The sequence below is a fragment of the Apodemus sylvaticus genome, chromosome 2 (genome assembly GCF_947179515.1).
Source record: "Apodemus sylvaticus chromosome 2, mApoSyl1.1, whole genome shotgun sequence".
NCBI classification, from domain to species: domain Eukaryota; kingdom Metazoa; phylum Chordata; class Mammalia; order Rodentia; family Muridae; genus Apodemus; species Apodemus sylvaticus.
Window position 1 is genome coordinate 101,024,866 of NC_067473.1, and position 24,941 is coordinate 101,049,806.

Sequence of the window (24,941 nt, forward strand, 5' to 3'; positions counted from 1 at the left end):
TCTTTTATGGCCGGTCTGTTTGTGGAATGGCTCAACCACAACCTTGTTTCAAGCTTGTCCAGCGTGCCCCGGCTCTAGTCTGCTTGCTGCCTCAACTATGGATTCTGAAAAGTCCCAACTCCCTTCAGCATCAAGGCCAAGCAGTTTCTAGGAGCCCACCCAGTACTTGTTTGTACATATCAGCCATCTGGAGCTTGGTGGCTCAGGCTTGTAATCCTAGCACTCTGGAGACTAATGCAAAGGGATCACCACCAACCCAGGGCATGCTCGAATGCATCATAAGTTCCAGGCCAGCCTAGGCTGCAGAGTTGAGATCTTGTCATTAAACATAAACAACAACAAAAGGCAAGCCTCTTCAGAGGGGTGCAGTTGAGTAAACACAGGTTAGGATGGAACATCAACGACACATGCTATCCAACACTAGTTTATGTAAACGGGACAGGGTGGCTACATCCAGCACTGTGGAGGCTAATGGCAAACAGCCACTAGGCAGAACTCAGATGTCGGGTAGAGAGTGCCAGGCAACCTGCCTCCAACTAGAATCAAGCAGTAATGTGCAAGGTGCACCCTGTATGGGAGTCTAAGTGGAAAACCCCACTAAGTGCAAGCCATGGACCAGCAAGAGGAAAGCGCATCCCTGAAACTGGCGGCTTTCAGGACTGTAGTGGGCAAGAAGGAATGAAGTATATGTGTGCCAGGGACAGAGAAGTGAGTCTGAGGCAGGCTTGGGCTACCCAAGTCCCTGTCTACGAGAAAAAGAAAAAGGAAAAGGAAAAGGAAAAGAAAAAGAAAAGAAAAGGAATAAAAAGAAGGAAAAAGAAAAAGAAAAAAAAGAAGGAAAAAGAAAAAGAAAAAAGAAAAAAGAAAAAGGGGAGTGGACACGCCTCTTTTCGTGTCCTGTCACTCTTGTATTATTTTATTAAGATTTAATCTTTCTCCTTCTTTCTGCTATTCTTGCGGAGGAACAATTCCCAAATGCCCCTTTCCAAGCGTTTTCTCTTCGCCCAAATCTCAGTTCTCAACTCCCCCCATCTGCTCTGCAAGGCTGTATTCTCTCTCTCTGGGTCCCCAGGCCCCTAGAAGGTGATACTGGTGAAAAGGAGCCGAACACGAACACTCGGAACACTCGGTGGGGACTTTGGGTGACATCATATCCTCGAATAGGAAATCAGCTCTGTCTGCAGTAGGCTAAGGGAGCAGTTTCCTCACCCTCCACGCCTCCCTCCCCCCTCCCCCCCCCCCTGTTCCTGGGCCCCTCCCCTAGAACCCTAACTTGACCAAAGTGCTGTTGGAGAGCACACCATGGCCTCACGGTTGATCTGCTTTCTGTCGCTGAACCTGCTACTGCTAGGTGAGTTGATTATATCGGGGAGGGCAGGGGCTGGAGCACATCAAGGGTTCTGGGACTCCCGACTCAACCTCCTAACCTGGCACCTGCAGATGTCACTAAGCTCCAGAGTTCTGGACAGATCTTAATAGCGCCAAAGAAAGTGGACGCCACAGTTGGCCAGAAGGTGAATCTGGTATGCGAAATGGGGAGCACCACTTCGCTGGGATGCAATTGGCTCTTCCAGAACTCCAGCTCCAAATTACCCCAGCCCATCTTCATCGCCTATTTATCTTCAACCCAATCCACGGTAAAGCTGAACGATGGTCTGGATCTGCAACTATTTTCTGCCAAGAGGGATCGTAACAAGTACATCCTCACCCTCAAGTTCAGCACGAAAAACCAAGGCTACTATTTCTGCACAACCTTCAGCAACTCGATGATGTCCTTCAGTCCTCTCGTGCCGGTCTTTCAGAAAGGTTTGGAAGCGGAGGTTCCCTTGTCCTGGGCTTTAGGGGTCACATCTGAACATGTTTCACACACAGATTCCCTCTTCTTAAGTCTCTTGGGGCCTCTACACTACTCCCCATTTTATAGACCAGAAAACTGAGGCGGCGGTGCTGGGTGGAATTGGAAGTGTCTTAAACGCTCTGGATCTAGGATGGCGCGCACACCTGTGTGTGTGTGTGTGTGTGTGTGTGTGTGTGTGTGTGTGTGTGTGTGAGAGAGAGAGAGAGAGAGAGAGAGAGAGAGAGAGTGTCTTGGTTTTGATTCCAGCTTTGGGTTGGTGGAGGGCCGCAGCCGCTGAGTTGCTGGATCTGGTCTAGGCACATTGACTCCAAATCACACTTGTGTGAGCAGCAGAGTGGCCCAGCACGTATCCAGGGATCCTTTCTTCTTCAAGTTAAAAGCCAGGAAAAGTCTCCTTTTTGGGTAAAGGCTAAACAGAAAGGGGCTCGTGCACCAACCACAACTCCAATCTGACCCGCAGGCACCCCTTTTGCAGTGAACTCTACTACTACCAAGCCAGTGCCGCGAGCTGCCACACCAGTGCCCCCTGCCGGGACATTTCGGCCCCTGAGACCAGAAGCTTGCCGGCCCGGGGCGGGTGGCTCAGGTTAGGTGGCCTCACGGTCTGAGATTGGGGTAGGAAGATAGCCTGGGGATGGGGGAGGGTCGGTAGTGGGGGTAGGGCGGGGTGGGGGTGAGGGAGGGGGTTACTTGCCAAGAAAAAATTCTTATCTTGGAGGGAGACCTGGACCGGGAGAAGTGCTGGGGGCGGGGTTGGGGGCTGTCGCAGCGAGTTTCTAAATTCCACTCATTCGGACCCTGTCAGTGGAGGGGACAGGATTAGACTTCGCTTGTGATATTTACATCTGGGCACCCTTGGCCGGAATCTGCGGGGTCCTTCTGCTGTCCCTGGTCACCACTCTCATCTGCTACCACAGTAAGTCCTGGGGAGTCCCGCCTGGAGGAGACTGCTTTGTGCTCCGGGAGGACTCTGTACTCTGCCCGTTCCAGACAGCCCTTCTGGGAGCTTAAGTTTAGGTTGGACGGGGGTAGCGGGTGGGGGGGGATCGCTCTAGCTGACCTGTAGGACCAGTGCAGCGGGTTCTTTCTTCAAGGCGGGAGACAGACCACCCCGCTGTTCTCCCCCTGCCCCCCCCATGGGAACTTTTCGGAACAGAACCCTATTCCAGATCCCCCAAGAGCAGCTAAAAAATCAGCATCTAGCACAGAAAGGATAATTTAAGCACACTAGGGAGGGGCCCTATGTAGCCCTGAAAACCTGTCCAAGAAGGCTGAGGCAAACCCACGGCTGGCTTGAGATTTGCCCTTGATCCCACCTCACAAACCGTTCGTTCTTCTGAGTCTATACAGGTGATTACACCAGCCAGGCCTACAGATTCCCAGATCCACTCACATCTGCACTTATAACGCCTCTTCCTCCCCATGAAAGGGTTTCATTTCGTGTTGTCTAGGCTATCCTAAAACTAGTTAGGTAGCCTAGGATAACCTCCAACTTATCTGATCCTTTGCCTACCTCCGTTTGAGAGTGCTGGAGCTACAGGCATGGGCCACCAAACCAAATTTAAAATGTTTTATTATTTATGTCTGTCTTTCTCCCTCTCTCTCTCCCCTCCCTCCCCCCCTCTCTCCCTCTCCCTCTCCCCCCCCCCCCCCTTTCAAGACAAGGTTTCTCTGTTTAGCCCTGGTTGTCCTGGAGCTCATGGTGCAGGCTAGGTTGCCTTCGAACTCACAAAGATCCACTGGCCTCTGCCTCCCAAGTGATGGGATTAAAGTTGTGGGTAACCATAGCCCAGCTAAAATGTTTTATTTTTAATTGAAACTTGAGGAAAGAGTAGGCAATGTAGTGTTCACTCCAAGTCTGAAAAGTTCTGAGCCTCAAAGGTCTGGAGTAAAGGAAGCTATTGAACCGGTATCTGGAGACTGCGAGAAGATATTCATTCTCCCTTCTTCCTTGTCTAGGGAACCGAAGGCGGGTTTGCAAATGTCCCAGGTGAGTAAAGTCTCTGAACTGTAGGTCTGCTCACCCTGGGCAGCCGTGGTGCGGGTGGCATGGCAGGTGGTTTGGAATCTTTCCCAGAGAGAGGTCATGCCAGTGAAGTCCTGGTGTCAGGAGACCAGGAGTCAGCCAGTCCCTGAACAAGGAGAAGCAGAAAGCTGATGAGATATTGGAATTCATTCCTGAGAAAAGGAAGGACCACAGAAGGGCTCCGCGGGAGAGCAGCAGGGCGGACTGAGTTGCAGGGATGTGCTGAGAGCAGAAAGAACGCCTGGGAAGGGTGGTCAGTATTTTCACCATCTGGGGTGAACTTGGTTGCTTCTGCAAGACAATCACTGATGTTTACTTTTTCTGAATACTCTCATTTTGAAATGTAAAATAGGAAAGCCACTTCTTGCCCTAAAACCCTGAGCTATGCAAATTAGCTCCCTAAGCAGTCACAGCCGAAAGGCAGGGGGTTTCTTTGGGAGCCACTCAGGTTTCTTACCAAGTCCTGAAATAGTATCCACTTTTAGTGTGGCATCACTCTCAGCCCTGTGCTTGGCTGCGGGTGCACCTCATACCCTTCTGGATTCTCAATTTTGGGCTACCGGCATAAGAGTCAGGCCACCTGCTGACTTAAAACAATCACCTTCCGATCTCACCCTCCTGGAACTCTAGAAGGTTCCAGGAAGCCTAAAGACTCAGATGATGCTTCATCTGCCTGAGAGTTGTGTGGCCTGAGGCAGGGTGTTTAGCCTCTCCAGAGCAGTTCAGACCCATCTTTGGGTACCTTGAGGACTAAAGGAAAGGGTGGCTGAGGTAATTCATTCATTTATTGATGCCTAGGAGCAAGTTCTCAGAGCCAGCAAGAACTGAGTGTGTGTGTGTGTGTGTGTGTGTGTGTTGATACTACTTTAAAGAGGTTCTTCCCACAATGATGGTCTCCTATGTCTCTTTCAGGCCCCTAGTCAGACAGGGAGACAAGCCCAGACCCTCAGAGAAATTCGTGTAAAATGGCGCCGCCAGGAAGCCACAACTACTACATGACTTCAGAGACGTCTTCTTTCAAGAGACCAGGCCCTCCTCCTTCAGAGTTTCCTGCTGTGTTATATATTGTCCTCTGTATTGTTTTAGTGGGGGTGGGATGGGGACAGTTTCTTTTTCTTTATGAATTCTCTTTGACACAAAACATACTTGTATGCGCACAGTGGGGTTAAGAGCAGGCCATAACACCAGAGCTAGTTCCAGTTTCAGGGTCCGTGTAACTGGTGGCCTTGGCACCTGCTTGATGATATCACTCTCCTGTCTGCCCATCATATAGAAGAAGCTGAAGATCAGAGACCTGGAGAGAACCCAGGCTGGAGGAACCCTCACCAGCTGGTGCAGGGATCTCGCCCCATGCCCTGAGCTCTCTGCTTAGGCATGTGTCTTCTGTGGCACGCTCGAGTCTCAAGCCACAAGGAGGCAAGTGGCATGAACCTGTGATCTGCTCAGCTCTGGCTGTGAGCATCACATGTAACAAATTGAAGACAGGAGAACTGAAGACAGGAGAGCTGCCTTTAGCAGCACCCCTGGACATCAGAGCTCCCTGTAAGGAGCTGGGAAATTGCTGGCAGTCTAGTGAAGGGGTATGGTAAATCTGGAAAGCAATCCCCTCTGTCACTGAAGACTGTAGTAGAACCAGGTAAAGCTATTCAAACCACCACTGTGAAATTCCTGTAGATCTGATTCCTTTGGTTCTTGTACAGCAGAGGTGTTGTGTGACAGATAAGATTCTGTACCTGAAGCTGTAGGCAGGCCCTCTCCCATTTCTAAACATTAGACTTGGATGTGCTCCTGGGATCACCAGCATCTTTTATACTTTATAAACATCGAATCCTTGGAGAGCATTCCTTAGCATCCTCCCGGAAGGCAGATGTGATAAGGCAGAATTGTTGTGGGCAAAGAGGCTGTCAAAACTGCTGCCCCAGAGAGGAGTTCCTTTCACAGTACCATATAAACAACAAATACTATGCAATAAAAACATGAAGGAGCTAAGAGTCACCCATGATCATCAATCTATTGTTACTATTATTTTATACCTGATTATTTCCCATGCATATATATGTAAAAAAAGATATATACCCTGGGTTTTAAAACGCAACAGTTTTTGTAAGCAGATTTAGTAAATAAACATTTATAATATCACTTAATGGTTAAATAGCATTTCATAGTTTGGTTGTAACTATTTAGTATTAAATTGTTACAAACTTCCCCCTACTTTTACACTACTAAACTTTGAACAGATCTCTGGATTTTTTGTTTGTTTCATTTGTTTTTGTTGTTCAGGGAAGGGTCTCTTGTACAGACTAGAGTTCCATGTATAGTGGAAGATGACCTTGGATATCTGACCTCTCTGCCACCACCTCAGAGTGCGGGAATTCAGGCGTGTGCCACTATGCCCTATTTATGTAGTGCTGCGTGTTGCTGTAGGCAATTGACCTCTCAAATATTCCCTGCAGTGGCAGCTCAAGTTCCTGCCTCAATGTTCTGAATTCACAAATGAAAGATGTATGCGTGCACATGCACACACACACACACACACACACACTCAGCTCAATGGTTGGACCACTCCCAAACTTCATGTTGCTAACACCTCCCCTCCAATACTCCTGAGTTAGTACTTACTAAAATCTATATTCCATCTTTGCCACCCTAGACCCAGTGTGGGGGAGGCGCTTTCCGGCTCTTCCGTGATTGGCATGTTCTCTGTTCTGCAGTCCTCAAGCCTAGATCTTGTTCCCTTCCTGGCATGGCTGGCATGGTGATTTTCTTTTCACCCTGGTCCCTTGAATCCTAAAGTCCCGCCTCTGTCTCTCTCTCTCTCTCTGTTCAACCATTGGCCACTGGCAACTTTAACAATCAAAACCAACTAGGGGCAGGGATCCTTAGTGTCTTACATGTGTGATTCTCATGCAATTTTGGAAACCCAAATAACACAATACAAGCATTAAACCAAATTCACGACACTGCGGGTATAAGCTATACAGGCATTCTACCAGCTGAGCTACACTGCCCACCCCTGACACGTCTTTCCTTAGGGTATGTATCTGAAAATAAAATTATCAGGCCTCTCTCCTTTGCCCTGGAGCATTACCACATTGGTTAAATGGATTGATCAACTCCTCTGTTGCCTTCCTTTTCTCTTGGTGACAGATGACAATTCTCCCACTAGCAATCACAAAATCTTCACTTTTTTGTTGAGACAAATATGCATACTGGGGTAGGGGGCATACAAGTCCCAAGTGTTCATCACGGAGTAAGAACACCCACATACTCAGGACTCAAAACAGGTCAGCAGCAACCACCACCACCGGATCTTCCACTACTGGGCCCCTTCAGTCTCAGCACTCAGGAGGCAGAGGCAGGCAGAGTTCAAGGCCAGCAGGTCTATACAGTGTATTTTAGGACAGCCAGAGCTACATAGAGGTCCTGTCTGGAAAAACAAAGAAGCAGACACCTGTTTCGGGATTTGTGGAACTTCCGACCTTTCCTTCCACCATATGTCCCCCATGGCTTGAACTCCAGCTGTTAGGTGTGGCAGCAAGTGCCTTTACTTACTGAACCATCTTACTAGTTCTGAAGTTGGCATTCTTGACTTCACTGCTGAAAAAACCTTCAAGACAGGCTGGTATGAAGCACGGTTGGGGTTTAAGAGATTTTAACACAGGTGTATATGAGTTAGCAGAAAGAGAAGTGCTTAGAGAAAGACAATGCACACTGTGTGTGAGGTTCCTCCACATTCACACCTGACTGTCCCAGAGGCTCTATGCAGGATTTTATATGCTCAAAGGATTTTTAAGAAACGTCTTTTTTCCTTTTGTAATAAATGAAGTTCAAATATACATAATATATACATATGTATATCCATATGCATACAAACACAATTTTTCTCCCCCTGTACATTTTCTCTTCAACTTTCAGCTTGGATGCTGTGGTAGTCTGAATAAAAATATAGGTAATAATGTAAACCCATAGGTTTACAAGTGGTACTCTTAGGAGGTATGGCCTTGTTGAAGTGAGTGTAGTGGTGTTGGAGGAAGTGTATCACTGGGGTGGCCTTTGAGTTCTCAGAGGCTAAAGCCAGGCCCGGCATGTCTCACTCTCTTCCTGCTGCCTGCAGATCCAGATGGAGAACTCTCAGCGACTTCTCCAGCACCACATCTGCCTGCATGCCAACATGCCTCTCACCACAATGATAATGGACTAAACTTCTGAACTCTAAGAGTTGCTGTGTGCATGGTGTCTCTTCACAGCAACAGAAACCCTAAGACAGAAAAGTTCAACAGCAGAGAGGGGTTAAACTTGAAAGACTCTGAAAGGAAATTTGTTTTTGGTTTCTGTACTTGTTTTTTGGTAATGCACTCACAAAAAGGATTATCCACTTTTGCGTGGGGGGGGGGCAGTAGGGATTAACATCTTAAAGCAAGGTCTGACCTTGAACTCACATGTTCCCCTTTTCTTGCCCCCAGTGCTACAATATCAAGTGTGAATCAACAGGCTCACTTGTGTTGGTTTGAATCAGGCATAGCTACACCAGTCAAGGGCATCCTCTAAATGTCTGTGAGGGCTTTACCAGAGATGCTCAGATCACGGAGGCTCTCATCTACTGATGGATTCAAAATCTGAGTAGATTACTGAGGTGATGAACACCCTGCCTTGTGAGGGGAAGTGGTCATTGGGAACGTATCTTGAGGTCTGCATCATACTCTTTAGATGCTCTCTCCTTCCTGTCCATGGTGTACGATGCTCTGTCCTACATCCTACCATACAGCAAACAGCTGTCCTCACAGGCGTTTGCAGCCATGTTTCAGGAGCCCAGAACAGTCAAGTAAACATAAACTGAAGTCTGTGGACTGTTCTCCCTGGGCTGGGGAGATGCTCAGTGGTTAAGAGCACTGGCTGTTCCTCCAGAGGACCTGGGATTGATTCTAGTACCCACACAGTGGTTCAAAACCGTAACTCCAGTTTCAGGGGATCTGATGCCTATTCTGGTCTCCTCAGGCACTGTACATACACACATTGCACAGGTACATATGTGAGAAAACACTTCTCTCTCTCTCTCTCTCTCTGTCTCTCTCTCTGTGTGTGTGTGTGTGTGTATAAACTAAAAGCAAACCTTTCTCCCTTAAATTGTTCTCTTGGGTATTTTGTCACAAGAGATTTAAGCAACTTATAAGTAAAATGATAAAAAGCACTTTGGAATTAAAAATAGGGACCATTCGCCAGAGTTAGTCATCTGACTAGGAAGACAATAAGAAGTTAAATTGATGGCCTACTCTATGCTAAGGGCAGGCTTTAAACTTAGGCTTGGAGTTAAAAGATGACCAGAGCCATCCAATCTGTTTGTTCCATACATGCCCAAGGAGTACCCCACCGCCTACTATAACCTGCTAACCTCAGGCCCCCCACTGCCAATCTGAAGTGATGTTTCTACAAGCCCCTGGGGACAATGGCTGTAATACCTTTTTTAAACCCAAGGGGCAGGAAGTTTCAGGCTGTATTAGAATCCAGCCTCAATACAGACTACTAACAAGTATATAAAGATATATCTTGGAGGCTAGAAAGACAGCTAGCTTAATAAGAGGACCTGTGCTTGATTACTAGCATCCTTGAAATCCCAGTGATGGGGAGACAAAAGACAAGGAAGGATACCTGAGACTCCCTGGCCAGACAGCCTGGTCTAAAGGTGACCTTTAAGTCTTAGCGAGACCCTATAAACCAAAGCAAACCAAACTAAAACAAATCCATACAAATCAAAGCAGCACCAAAGAGGAATGACACCCAAGGGTGTCCTCTGACCTACACACACACACACACACACACACACACACACACACACACACCTTCCTCCCCACAAATAACACAGTAACCCCTAATGTGGGAGCTGTAAACTGAACTCAGGTCCCCTGGAAGAGCATCAAGTGCTCTTAACTACGGAGCCATCTCTCCAGTGCCCAAGGTCTCCCCACCTTAATTACTTCCCAAGGTAAACAGTAACCCCTCCTTGTAAACAGTTATTCCTAGAAATCTGCGCCCCAGGTAACTAAGCCTAAGCCCAACCCCAACTCCCCCCCCCCCCCCCACACACACACACGCCATAAGACCTTGGCCTAAGGAGAATTGAGATGCCTAGTCTTACCTACACCACCTGGAAGATTAGTTCCTAATGTGCCTGGGAGGGACCCGGTTTCCCAGATACTGCTATCACACTCAGGCACCAAAGCCTGAGTGAGAGGGGAGTGTTGGGCACAAAGGATTTATTCAGCGGCCACAGAATGAAGAAGAGGCAGCTTTGTACATAACTTGGCTTCCCCACTCCTGGGATGTATGGGAGTCACAGCTAAGGCTAACCAAAAGGATGGCCATTCACGTCTTTTCAGCATGCAGATATTTTAGGAACTCAAGTGTTACTTTTTAAAAAGATACGTCTATGAGTGCTCTGCCTGCATGCCTGGTGCCTACAGAGGTCAGAAGGCATCAGATCCTCTGGAACTAGAGTAATGGTGCTTGTTCTTCTGTAAGCGCTCTTACTCACCACACTGTCTCTCCAGGCCGTCACTCCCTACCCCCACCCGTCATGACCTGTGGTGGTCATGGTGGTTGATACCATGGTGGCTGCTGGGTATCATTAGCCTTCAGTGGGAGCAGCAGAACTGCCAACTCGCAGCTTAGCTACGATGGAGGTAAAGTCCTTTGGTGATATGGGGGACACTGAAGTACGGCCTTACTACAATGAACTCCAATGTCTAAAAATTGCTTTTATTTGGGGTTTGTACCACGGTAAGAGCCAAGATCTTAAGCTCTACTAAAAACAAAACAAATAAGAAAACAAACTAGCACAAACAGCAAGAGAAACCAAGATCACAGAGCACCAAGGCCGCACCGGGAGACTCCCCGACAGCCAGGAGGCCTCTAGGGCCTTTTCAGGCTATTTCATGACACAAGGTTTTTCCTTGGTAATAATCTGTCTCTTTAAAAACTAGACAAAATGAACATAAATACACTCTTATTCTGTATTGATGGCATTAGTTTCTCATTGAGGCTAGAAAATCCAGCCTCTGTTCTTACTGTAGTACTGAGGTGCCCACCCCCACCCCCCAGCAACCTATTCTATTCTGGAAAGAGCACAGAGTGGGCAAAACAAAGGGACCACTAGGAAACACCTCAAATTCTAGAAGGTGCCCAGCCACCTCTTCTCACATTGCTGGTGTTACGATGTTGACAGAGCAATCACTCCCTTCCGTTCCCCCAGTGCATGCAGACACAGTGGATGCAGACAGGGCTTTCTCCTCCTCTCACTCTCCTGTTACCTGATAACTTCACAAACTGGATCCACAAAAACACTTTTTAAATGTGCAAGTCTTTAATTTTAAAAAATATACACAGAAGAAGCCATGTGTTTTACATAGGAATACATACATTAACAAAGCATTTCTTATAGTTTTCCAAAACTCTGTTTTATTAGCCCGAAATTTATAAATTAAATATATCAAGAGTTTTTTAAGTTAAAATGAAATCCCTGAAACTACTGGATATGTTAGACATCCTCCCTCCCCCACCAAATCAAATAAGCAGAGAGTATCAGTCTGATTTGTTAAATAAGGTTTATTGTTATCTTTATTGCCTATAATCTAGAAGATGCAATTTTATTGTGCCTTTGCAAACAGGATACATCTCTTAAAAAACTGATCAAAAATTTCCATACATATAGCTCTATATGATAGATTACAGTGCAACACTATTCATAATTATAGAAACACCATAGAACCAGGAGCACGGGGTAAGCCAAAGGAATTCCATCCTGAGCCGTCTGCGCACGGTGAGCTGATGAGTCCTTAGTGAGGGTTAGCAAACACGGCGAAGAGATGCATGCACGCTGCAGCCATGAATGAAGCACGGCCAACAGCGCTTGCTTGCTAGCTTCGAGGGTTATGATGAATTTCCACACATGCACTCACTCACAGTCCTGTCTCCTGCTTCCCTCCCATACGCAGTGCATTCACTCCAGCCCCTTCCCAAAAGACATGTTCAGGCACTAAATCCTACAGAACCCACCCCTGCCTGGCTGTGAGTAGTTTAAGAAGACTGCTACTGCAAGAGTGTAGGTGGCCTCCCATACCATGGAGCAAAGCTTGTGCTGTTGTAAGCGGGTCTAGCTGATTCTGCCTCTTTGGAAGTAAATGAAGCATATGCCTGCTATAGCTTTAAAATGCCTTAAAAACAAAACTTTCTCTTGCTATATCTTAAAGTAAAATCTACAGTGACAAATTCACCCTAAAACTAATTGTCTCAACTGCTACTAAAATACATTTGCCACTCTGTTTTTGGTATCTACTCAATTGTAATTCAGTATGAAAAATTCATGAAACCTGTACCTGTTTATGGTAAACACTACAGTACCACACACGACTGTCAGCTAGCAGGTTTATGACACAGCAAGCCTTGTATGTGATTCTTGCTACATCTTTCCTCTGTGTGTTCCCCAAGACTACAGTATTCTAGTGTTACCAAAGATAATGTACAGATAGTTCAATGGTGAAAAGTATTTGGTTTGCCTTCACCGTATACATCCTGGAGATGAACCAAAACAAACCACGCCTCCATACCTTCCCTGAAGATAACCCGAGTCGGCTGACTAAACAGACAACGCAGGCTGTCAGTCCACTGTATGAGAGGTCGAGCTGAGAAACCAGAGGGCTAGTGCAGTCTACCAGCAGCTTGTACTGTGAAGATAAACCAAGAGCTCTTGGCTTTTGAGAGCCATTGTCCCAAAGGCCGTCAGCACTGAGGTGGAAACAACACAGCATAAACATAGGAATCTGAGCTGCACAGCCTGTGGGATTGGCGACCTAGAGAAGAAGATTGGGAGGATCCTAATCCCCTCATGATTTGGTGTGGGTTTAATGTCTCCCTACACATTAGCTGCTGTGGAAAAAGTAAAACGAAAAATTTACTTAATAACTTTCTTATTTTCAATCAAATGCTCACACACTCACAAAATACACACTCTATGAATATGAGGTGGCTCTTTTTCTTCAAATTTTTAAAAATAAAGAGGCACCAATACCCGTTCATTTATGTATTAAAAGTCTCATATAATCATCAATAAAACAGAAATGGCATCTGTGATGATCACACAAAGAAGAAAAAGATCAACAACCTCAGCCACTGTGGAGAGGCTCTGGCTACACCAGAATCGAAAGGTTTTTTTAAATTGGTTTAGCAGAGTCCTAAGGCAGCCTTGTCCACAACCAGAAAAGGAAACAGCTCTCAAAGAAGCCATAGTACGGCTGTTTCCAATGCCTGTTATCTGTGTGACTGACAGTCTTCCTCTAGCATTACCTTCTCTAATAAGGCTCAGAGAGACAGACGGCATCCTCCTGCATGCTAGCATGAGCATGACATCATGGTTCCAGAGTACAAGGATCCCGATAATGTATTTCAGCATCTTTGGTCAAGGTCTGTCTTAAGATCCACTTCTGCTACAGTCAAGTCTCTCACAGATAAAGTACACACTTTTAAAGAAGATCGTAAGACCTCATTTCCATGGTAAATTTTAAGATCAAGTTTCAGTTCTGGGCCCTTGTCCTACCTGCCCACTGGGACTAAAAGTCCTCACAGAGGAAGCTGTAAGGCCAAACACTTGTTAAAGCTCGTTCTTTTTAAGGTTTCATGAGCTTCCCAAGAGACTGTCAGAGATGCCCAGCGCCAGGAGGACCAGGCAGAGCCTTCGTCCTTAAAATGGCCTGAGCCAACTGTGTGAAGGGTCTTGCTTCCAAAAATATTTTCCACCAACCTCAAGAGCATGTCTGTATCACATAAACTTTATGTGAAGTCTAAATGTTATGTATATGCTTGAGGTGAGAAGGTAAGAATAAGTTATGGGGAAAAAAAGAAAAAACAAATTTGGCTTAAGAATAACAAAGTTAAAAAAAAAAAAGCCTGACACTCTAAAATTTAATTCAAAGGAAAAATTTTCCATAGTAAACGAGTTTACACCCTCCCTTCCTCCCTCCACAGGATACTGCCTGGCACTAGCCTTTCTCCTGCAGCCAGAGGCACCACTGCTCCTCCCCTGCGTCATGGGGCATGAGGGACTTTACAGAGCATCCTGACAGTGCACAAGTCACCGTGAGCCAGGCTTGAGTACGAACAAAGCATGCACTCTGAGCTGGGCCAATCGTGACCCAGGTAACCTACACAGTACACAGTAGCCATCACCATGAAACTGAGCACATGGTCATTTCTTGGGTTTTTCTGCAATATCATTCTTTCCCTTCACAAGCAAATACCAGCTCTCCTAGGTAAGTATTTCAGGAGAGACTATCCAGGCTAGCATACCACTGTGAATGCTGGCAATTTCTGATTAACTTAGCACCAAAACTGTTATCCCCATTCCCTTAACCCGAGTCCATCTGTGGTTTAAAATAAGAAGAGTCACATTTCGAGTTGCTTCTGTGTTAACGCTTTTTCATTTTCTCATGACAGTTTTCCTATGTTGATGTTCAGATCTACATCAGATGAAATAAAGTTGTAAGATATTTGGTGATTTCCACACAGCACTCTTCTCAAGATGAAGTATTTCATGGGTTTAAGTCAGAATTATGTCCACAGAAATCTTTTCCATGTAGTTAGTTCCTCATACAGAGAATAACTCTTACACATAGCTCTTTCTGGGCAGTGCATTAAATGAAGAGACCTCACAAAAGAAAAGATCATTATCTGTAACCATCTGATTAATATACAGGTTCACAGTCAATGAGATGAGACACTGCAGAAGAGAGGCATGAACAATATTCTAATTAAACACAAAACAGCAGACAATGAGGCCCACACCAGGAAGTTGCTAGCGTCTCTCCTTAAGGACCTGAAGTGATGAGACGGGCAACTGCACTTAGGATGGAGCATGCGTCTTCCCTTCCACACACGCAATGTTGGATGCTGGTACACATACTTACATACACATGCAGAACACTGCGTATCTGTGATGATAAAACTGCTGTGATACTCAGCCAAGTCTTAAAAGGCAGATCTCAAAGGACAGTGTGCTAGGACTGTGAAACCATATATCAAATTAGTAACACCCTAACTTCGGAATTCCATTTATTAAAAAGCACCTCTTGGTAATAAAAGCAAAACAAACAAACAGCAACAACAAAAACCCAGTAATTTCTATTTCATTCTCACATCAGCCTGCTAAATTCATGATGGGATTTTAAACAGGCAGCCTGCTGGCTACAGACAGAACTCAGAACTCAAATGCAGGTGTGCTAATTAACTCTGAAGCAAGAGCTGGAGCAGTTTGAGCAAAACATCAAAAAGCTATGCAAATTTGGAATTTATCACAGCTTTCTTCCTTAGGCCAACAAAGAAAAACAAAACAACAAAAAAGCAAATTCGTTTTATAACCACAATTCAATTTGTCAAATTCCTATGAAGACTTTTCATTTAATTATGTATACATAAGAAAGTTCTTCCACAAACACTCTCAAGCTTACAATTATCAAGAAAATGTCAGAATTTGTAAAAGCAGGAGAAATATTAAACACATATCAGGAAGGTCAACTTCTGTTTCTGCTTTTAAGTAAAAAAATCACCATATAGTAAGTACAAAAACCTGCTCTGAATGACAACTGCTGGTGTGTTTACTTGATCAGAAACGAAGACCAAGAGTGAATAAAGCCCTGTGTAATACCCATCTGGAGCACTCCCTCTGTGCACACGAGCGAGTCGGCAGCTTCTGGAGCATAGCTTATGAACAGTCCTTGGTTAGCTGCAGTCAATGGAACACTCTTGTCTTGAATGTACCCATAATTCAGTTTCACTTACAAATTGCAAACAAACTCATTCTTCAGAAAAATATCTGTTTGGCATCTCCTGGACTCTGTTCCATTGGGCAATATGGACATTTTAATCTAAATAAATATAAGATAGGAAAGATTGAGACAAAGGAAAATACCAGCACTGAGCACAGGTATAAAGTACATTTTAACACCTGCATGTACACCTACAACATGTGCGGAAAGCAAAGCTTATGTGTTTATTTTGCCTGGAGGATTAACTATGCTCTAAATATGACTATCAGCCAGGCTTTGAAGGGTCACAGAAAAAAAACACCTAAGTCAGATCTTAACTGGAAAGCCTCTTTGATAATTTTAGTAATTGGTGAAAACGGTTTTGCAGGTAAAATAAAGACAATTTTTTGAAACCGATTCCTGAGTTTCAGAAGTAATCTAGTCTCTGCCCACTGAGGTTTACATTGCACCTGTCCCTAAATAAATTCAAATGTGTGGCTGTATAATCTATTCAAGGACAGCAAATCTGTTGTGAGGTGGCTGCATGAAGAACAGCCCACATGCCTTTCAGTGACAAAGAACACTGGTTCCTTGTGACCACAGTCACCAGTGATCTCTACTGCCAGGGTTTCTGTGTGGTCTGGGAAGGGTATAAACTCTTTCAAGCAACAGACCTCCCAGGAAAGGGTCTTCCCACAATGGCCAGAACCAACATCAGTGAAGACTACCCTAAATGCCTAAACTAGAATACCTTTGAGATCTGTTTTGTTTTAAATTGGGCTCATTGACTGTAAAATTTATAAATGTCTATGCACTATGAACCATGATTACACTGGTAGCAATTATAACATGGACAATACACTCTAGCACTGTATTCACCAAGAGGAAAATGCTAAATAATCATATTTCCACACTGCGAGTAGTCTACATCAGTGGGGAGGGCAGCAAAAGTAGGTTGAGACATTCTCGCGTTGCTCAAGATGACCCCTCTAACTTGCTGTATAGTTGGGATGATCTTGAATTCCATCACTCAAGTGCTGAGATTAGAAGCATGCAATCACACCGTGCTCCACTGTAACTTTAACAATAATCACAAAGGGATCTTTTGCAGCTCCACAATAAAGCCCTAAGTGACAGAAGTGAAACACAAAAGGGAGGATAGGCACAGAGGCTACTCTTCAAGCCTTGGAGGGAGGGCCACTCAAGGACTAGAGTATATTTCTAAGTCTAATTACCAATTCCTTGAGCAGGTGAAACTAACCAAAGAGATTAGATGCAATCCACTTTCTATGACTAGTTAAGAAAATTAATTTCTAACACTGGCTGAGCACAGTGTTAGACACAATCACAGTATTGAGACAAATGTCCGACATTGAGGCTGGCCTAGTCTATAGATCAGTCATGGCTTTAGAAAGAAACCCTGTCTCGGAAAACAAAACAAAAAAATAAACAAACAAATACATAAAAGATTTTGCATGCATTCATTTATGCTTATTACTTCATGTAAGTAATTTAATGTTTAAGAAGTCAGACACTTACTTGCTACCATTAAACATTTTATTCAGGGCATCTCTTGATATAATATGACCACAAACCAATTTCATGGGTGGATTGTTATCTGTTGTTTGCTGACGAAGAATGGGACAGGCAAATATGGAGTGATACCAGCACTTTTTACCAAGGTCCACTTCAATCTATTCAAAAAAGATAAATGCATATAGGCCAGTTAAACCTCCAATCTGCAAAACTACAACACTGCTTTTCAAGCCAAAACCCGAGGTCTGAGAAAATCAAACATGATGCTTCACAAGTTGTATCTTCTTTTGGTGGTACCAGGCAGCCTGACCCACCACTAAGCTACATCCCCTGCCTAAATGCCTTGTAATTTCATCAGCACATGCATCAAGAGCAGAAGCAGACAGTCTGACAGTTCTGTAGAAGTGCTTAGTTAGGTGATAAATTCAGTTTAACAACTCCTCCAAGGGCAGTCTAAATACAGTGACCTTCTCTGGATGACTTCAAATCTGAGTTTCCTATGTAATCTATATGAAATGGTCCAGAGAACACCTGAAGCAGGGAGGTAGGCAAAGGATTTTTGTTTTTCCCCAGTGCTAGAGTCCAATATAAGGGTTTGCATGTGGCTAGGCAAACTTTAGTCCAGTACCCCATCCTCCCTCCAACTACCACCCCTTGTGCATGTCCCCCCCCCCTTTTTTTTTTGCTTTTTGAGATAGGATCTCCATGAGTTGCCTAGGCAGAACTTGAATTTACAATTCTCTTGCCTCAGCCTCCCGAGTACTGGAATTATAGGCTTGTGACACCAATACCGCTTAAGCTAAATCTCAACAGGTTTTTTTTTTTGGCTCATGGCAGCCGGGCTGTGGCGCACACCTGTAATCCCAGCACTCTGGGAGGCAGAGGCAGGCGGATTTCTGAGTTCGAGGCCAGCCTGGTCTACAGAGTGAGCTGCAGGACAGCCAGGGCTACAGAGAAACCCTGTCTCGGAAAAAAAAAAAAAAAAAAAAAAAAAACAAACCCAAAACCAAATTCAAAAAACAAAACAAAAAGCTCACGGCATGATATGAACACTGTGTTTTTGTCACAAATAAATCAAACCATATAAAAGTTTGAAATCATCTAGCAGACCAGCTGCTGCATACCAGAGCGTCCACAAATACATCATCTTCCTTCCTTCCTTCCCAATCTAGAATAGCTCTTATTCTAAAAGTCCTTAACTGCCGGGTGTGGTGGCACATACCTTTAATCCCAGCAAAGAAAGGAGATTTTGAGTTTGAGGCTAGTCTGATCGATACAATCTAGACAAAAAGAGTTCCATGCCAGCCAGGGACACACAGACTTAAGTCAATTAATAAGGTTCTTTAAAGAAAACTGACGAAGGGAAAGGAATTCAGTATGCACAAGGATCTGAGTCCAAACTACAGTACTGCAAAAATGGTGGAGCGAATCTATAAACCCAGTGCCCAGGAGGATCAGAGGAAACCTAAGCAAGAATACATAACAAAAGTATTCCCTGACCCCACCCCCTCCAAAAAGAAAAAAAAAGGGGGGGGTGAGGGGGGACAAAGGCTAAAGGTACAACAAATCTTTCCTGAGGAAAGATTATCAACCACTACCTCTTGCTGCTTTCCCAGTCAAGTGCATGCTGTCAGCTGGGATCCTACAGATTACTCTACTTCAGTGTGCAAATTTCAAAGATGCTCATAGCAAGATCATAAAACTGCCAGAAGCTGGGGATCTCCTCAAGAAATAAGAGTTCTTTCATTTGCTCAAGCAGCAGCAACAAAGTACAGTGTTGCTTATCTCCTGAGCACATGTAGCACTAGGAAGGCACCTGTGCCTTTAATCACAAACCATCCTCGACAAGCTGCTATAGTTGGTGGCAACTCACAGGCTTACAGCTGAAAGAACAAGCTAACTATAGACAAGTCTATGTGCAGGTCTGGTCAAAAAGAAGATAATGTCAAAGGCTTTATTAACCCTCTGGCATCTGTGACATAATTGTGTCAGAAATGATAAATGCAGGTTAAAGTCCCTCAAATCTATTTTCTTTTTTCATTTTTTTGTTATTAAGACAGTGCCTAACTAAGAGGCCCTTGTTGCCCTGGAACTCACTATGTAGGCCAGGCTGGTCTCAAACTCATAAACATTTTCTTGCTGCTCCCTTCTGAGGGCTGGAATTACTGTGTACCATCACCTCCCTCATACCTGTTTTCATTTTAAATAGTTAACTGACTTGTTTCCTTTTTAGAGTGGTGCTGAAGAATAGACCCAAAGCTTCAAGCCTGCTAGGCAAATGGTCTTCCACGGAGATATACTCCTACCTTATTTTTCACTCATGTTATGTGCATTAAAACAAAAACAGAAACAAACAAACCATGTTGAATAGTTGCAATAGTGTTTTCTGGTAAAATGGCACAATGAATACTTTTAAAACATTCCTCTTCTAAGACAGGAAAGGTAAATAAATTGTTAGTTGAACTCACAGGTAATTCATCTTTCTGGTTCCAAACTCCAGTACACTGCCTCTGCTCAATCACAGCTTTGATGTTAATTAGCGCAGGCAGCGCCACACAACCTGCTGAGAAACTGAGGGCAAAAGAAGCAGCATCAGTGCCAACTCCAGGATGCTAACCCTACAGCACAGAGCCTGGCGAGTGTACATGGTACAGAGCAGCTGTTCCTCTAAAAGAAACCTAAACTCACTTTCCTCCCCATCCTCCCACTCCAGTCCTCAGCTGTATCTCCTATAATTACTAAAATGTAATCCCTTTTACAAATAAAACATAGAATTACAGTGCTATCCCATAACCATAGCCCGTGTGGGAGAAATGAAGAAAAAGGGCAAGCTTTAAAAAGATTCATTTTTGATGGGACATTTAATTTCCACTTAATTCCTCAGTAATTAAAAAAATAATTGGTTTGCCTCTCAGAAGAGAGGTAGCTCTGGCATTCTGTGCTGAAAGGGAAGAGCCATCATTTTAAGTACAAATCTCATTAGTTCAACGAGGGATGAGGAAAAGTGCAAGGCCTAAATGCCAGTGTGCCTCCAAGACACAGTGGTTTGTGCTTTAACATTTAAGGGGAAGAGATTCTTCTGAGCCTGTCTTCTCTTCGAGTATGATTATGCAAGGTTATATGAATTAAACATTCCAAAGTTTTCCCTCCAGTTTACAGTATTTTTTTTTAACTACAAGGCCTTGACCAGTCTCATCAGAAAACGCTTTACAAGCTCAGAACCAAAACTTTTAACTTTAGTCTAAACTCTTGACCTTTATCATTGTATGGAAAGATATCCACACATGCTTCCTTTAATGTGACAAGCTTACTTCATTCACTTGGAAAAATAACTGTCAAAACCCAGAATGTGAATAAACTGGGGTTTGGTTTTCATAGATTAGATCGATTAATGTTAGAAAATAGAGTGTACTGATTGATTCATTTAAAATCACAATAATCACAATAAATTGGAGTGTCTATTGCAAATTAGTTCAAGTAAAAACTGTATTCTGCAACAAGACAGTTCATAACATAGGTGCTTTGTCAAGACAAGCATCATACTGTGTTGAGAAACTAAATGCTTTATGCAAATGCCCTATCATGTCACAGAGAATGTTAAAATGATGCAGGCCCAAATATCAACTTAAAACAAGTATCTACTGCCTACCCAAAGCACTGCAGAGCTCAGCAAGCATCTCCTAGGCAGCCAGTATGGCAGTGAGGAGCTGCTGCAAATACCTGCTGGGGCTGGCATCAATGTCCTCACAACACAGACCCTGACATTTAACTTGCTTCTGTTTCTGCATCATCTGTGCAAATGTCAGCAATGGAAAAGGGTTTTTGGACTCCCTGGTTCCCAGGTCACATTTAGAGAGCTGCTGATCTAAACTGTGTTACTGCAATCTGTTGCCAGCACTTGAAGTACCAACTATTACACATTTTCAGAAAGATAACACAATCTACTGTTTTAATCATAACAGCAACAGGAAAAGTTGCCCAGTATAATGCCCATTTCAGAGCAACCAGGGCCCATTACTACACCTGACACTGAGAGGAGACTCCACCGAGAGCCCCAGAAGGGCACAAGCATCCCGTGTAAAGATGTCACAGATGTCAGCCCACTGGTTTGCATCAAGTAGGTGAACATATGGTGAGTTTTCAATCCCTTGTCTCAGGTACACGAGACTTCCCATCAATACCTGAATGTCTAAAAGAAAAGGCACCAGCAAAATGAGGGTCTGCATACATGTCTGAAACAGCATTTACTTGTGAATAGGTTGAAAAGGCTAAGACTATTTCCATCCCATATGACACATCCTAAAATAATGTAAACTTTCTGGCCCCTAAGCATGATTGCAAGTCTTCCTCTTTAATTAAGGATACAGCATAGAGATGAGAAAAAGAAAGCAGTGAAAATAGTGGACTTAGACTTTCTAGTCTTACACTGCTACAAGTGTCTGATGAATACATGGCCACCCTGACACATGTGTGGCAGCAGGACATGGTGAGAGGGGAGCAAGCCACACCTTGATCTTGGTGTCCTTAAAGAATCCTTAACCAGTTTTATTTAGTCATTAGCAAATATGTATGAGAGTCACAAGTAGTGGCTACTGGCTCCCCACAAACAAGCAGTGCTCGTGATGCACATCTGTACTCCTAGCATTCTGGAGGCTGACCTAAGAGGGTCACAAGTTTGAGAGCAGCCTGAGCTATACCCAGAGACTATCTCAACTCCTTGTACTCTCCCCACCTTGCCCATGCTCCCTCCCCAAAGTACAAAGGAAAAAAGCAATCTGATTCCAGACTCACCTTTTTGATGATTTAGGGCAAATGGCTGGAAATTTTTCGCATATTGTAAGGCTTCTCGCTGATTTGTGGTTCCACCCATTAACAAGCTAATAAAATACAGTCGGTGTAGCTTAAATTCCAAGGAGCTGTTTTGGGCTATGAGCATTTCACGGTTTGATACTGCCCACCTAAGGCAACAGAAAAAGGTTTCAAGGGTAATCAAGGGCATGAGTACAATGCTTTAAAAACTGGTTGACATCTATCATGAGAAAAGATGGTCTAGTTTGCCCTCTTGTGGGAGGCTGTGGTAACGTCGACCATTAGGAGATGCAACTACAAAGGAAATCATGATGTTAAGATGATAATACTTCTTCACTAAAGTATTACGGTACAATGGTTCCAGATATCACTTAATACGCTTGGATTTGAAGAGGGCCGCACTTTGGAGTGTAAGCCTTGAGATTCACACCTAAATCACTTAGAGCCACCCCTATTCCTATTAAGGATAAGCATATTTGTAAATTAGCCAAAATTCTGAAGGGGAACCTCTTACTTTTTAAATTACACTCTCCCATTTATTATACTTTCATTCTTTACTCACATCACACCCTTCATGGGGAAGTCAGAGGACAGCCCATGAAGTAATTTCTTTCCTTCCACCGTGGGCTAGAGGGGCACTGAACCCAGGTGAGGCTTGGTGCAAGCACCTTTACCTGCTGCACTACTTCACCACAGGCCGGGAATTTCTTATTTCTAAACCCTGCTCGGGTTTTATGCTACTCAGTTTAGCATTAAGAACCAGCAAACACAGAGGCTGTGGTTACAACTCAGTGATGGAGTGTTTGTTTACACAAATAAAAGGGTCCTGGGTTCAACCACCAGCATTGCAACAACAAAAAAACACAAAAGAAACAAAACCAGAAACCATAGATATTTCTCAAGGTTCTTGCAGTCTTTTTAAGATTGACTTTTACGTGTGTCTGTGTGTTGTGCACATTTGCATGTCAGGCACCCTCAAAGGCCAACGGAGGGCACTGGAGCCCTAGAACTGTAGTTACAGCATTGATCATCATGTGAGTGCTGGGAACGAAGGCCAGGTCTTCAGGAAGAGCAACATATGCTCACCACTTGTCCCTTGTACTTTCAGAAGAAAAGAAAGCACACATACACACATGCTATACATGACTAAAAGATTTGTATATGTATCATGTCACTGAGGGAAATAATGCTATGTTCTCAAACTCTGAAGCCATGCGTGATCAGGCAACAGCAGCACAAGGAGGGACTTTAACTGGGACTACCATGTCATAAAAATAGACGTGCACCACAGGATCAGCTGTTAAAGTCAAATTTTACAAATGTGATAAGGAAGGTTCATTTTAATAAATATTCAACTATAAAACCTATTCTTTAATTGACCTTTACTTGGACATTTTTTCAGCTAAGCCAATTCACCAAGGACCACTGGAACACGAGCCAGGTATGAATACAGAATGTGAGTCATCGAAGCTGGGGATTATTTCATGGTAGAGCGATTGCCCAGCATGCACAAGGCGGCTGGTTTGATCGCTAGCATATGGGGGAGGGAGGACAAAATAAAGGTGCAGAAAACCCCAGGAACTCTTCCTCCACTGTACCCAATAGCACCTTCCTTACCTAATGATTTCCCGAAAGTACTCTTGTCCCCACCACTAGCTTTCTCAAGTTGCCTAACACTAATAACTGAAAGACATTTTTAAAAAATATTTATTTATTTATTATATGTAAGTACACTGTAGCTATCTTTAGACACACCAGAAGAGGGCATCAGATCTCACTACAGATGGTTGTGAGCCACCATGTGGTTGCTGGGATTTGAACTCAGGACCTTCTGAAGAGCAGTCAGTGCTCTTAACCACTGAGCCATCTCTCTAGGCCCCCCCCTTTTTTTAAAGATTTATTTATTATATGTAAGTGAAAGACAATTTGAGTGGATGAAACAAAAACAACAAATAAAACAAAACAAATAAACAAAAAACCCAACAATGCTTTTCCAGATCCCTGACCTGAGATTACATTCTTCTCCCAATGATTCAACCAACTTTAACGTTTAGGTTGCACACTAAGGAAATTCAATTTTTTATAAAAGTAAAGGCTTTTATCCAAAGCAGAGTAAATGTGTCAACCAAGTACACTTACCCTTTTGACTTTGTGACATGATACTGTCATATTTACAGTGCATGCTAAACAACCAAGCAAGGAGGGAAATGTGTATGTTTTGTTTTTCTGAGTCTGGCTAATCATACTTAATATTATATATTCTAAGTCCATGTATTTTCCTTCAAATTTCGTAATTCCACTTTTCTTTAAAGCTGATAATATTCCACATTATATCTGTAACATACTTTCATGATCCATCTATTTGTTGGACTAAGTTGATTTCATTTCCTAGCTACAGATAACCCTGCAACACAGGGTTCTTTGTGTATACACCCAAGAGTATTAAGGCAGTATTAAAACAGGCTTTAAGGAAGTTCAGGTTTTGTGTTGGAGCACTCATAGTTCTCTTGGGACACACATAGCCAAGGGCTGGTCATCTTTTTGCTCACAGTTCAATTCAAACTAAAAGAGACAGAAGCTACTCTACCTTGGTTTTTACTTTACACCACAGCTTCCCATAGGCTGAGGGCACAGATTAGAATTACTTTGTTGTTGCCAAAGAGCATGTAAACATCACAACCCTTTAGTCATTGCAGTCTCTAAGAAACCCTTTGGGACTCTCATAAACAGAACCCCAGCCCCAGGAAACGAATGGTCCATAGTGACCTAGCCAGTAGCAGCCCACACTGACACACAGCATTCTACCTTGCTTAGCCTGTGAAGAGGCTTGGGATATTTAAGGCTCTGTACATATCATTTCCATTACCCCCAAATAATAACATGATTTCACTCACATGGTTAGCTCTCCCCTCTCCTCCCCTCT

The 24,941-nt window shown here is 43.9% G+C and overlaps 2 protein-coding genes across 3 annotated transcripts in view; one reads left to right on the top strand and one right to left on the bottom strand.

Moving 5' to 3' along the window:
* The first annotated feature begins 1,241 nt into the window (after window positions 1–1,241).
* On the top strand, window positions 1,242–6,130 carry Cd8a (CD8 subunit alpha). 2 transcript variants are annotated; one of them, XM_052173887.1, is made up of 6 exons: window positions 1,242–1,351; window positions 1,441–1,806; window positions 2,319–2,444; window positions 2,664–2,774; window positions 3,818–3,848; window positions 4,797–6,130. In XM_052173887.1, exons 1-6 carry the CDS (start codon window positions 1,303–1,305, stop codon window positions 4,846–4,848), a joined length of 735 nt encoding a protein of 244 aa, XP_052029847.1. In that variant the 5' UTR covers window positions 1,242–1,302; the 3' UTR covers window positions 4,849–6,130. The 2 variants fall into 2 exon arrangements, with proteins under 2 accessions (XP_052029847.1, XP_052029848.1); XM_052173888.1 differs by having other exon boundaries at window positions 2,334–2,444.
* A 5,333-nt stretch (window positions 6,131–11,463) lies between these two features.
* Window positions 11,464–24,941, bottom strand: part of Rmnd5a (required for meiotic nuclear division 5 homolog A) — a 52,101-nt gene continuing 38,623 nt past the window's right edge. Inside the window, exons 5-9 of the mRNA XM_052173889.1 lie at window positions 22,001–22,167; window positions 21,233–21,398; window positions 19,678–19,780; window positions 17,213–17,367; window positions 11,464–15,793 (exon numbers count right to left, since the gene is read on the bottom strand). Coding sequence (XP_052029849.1) covers window positions 15,730–15,793; window positions 17,213–17,367; window positions 19,678–19,780; window positions 21,233–21,398; window positions 22,001–22,167 — 655 coding nt within the window. The 3' untranslated portion in view covers window positions 11,464–15,729. The remainder of the gene's footprint in view (window positions 15,794–17,212; window positions 17,368–19,677; window positions 19,781–21,232; window positions 21,399–22,000; window positions 22,168–24,941) is intronic.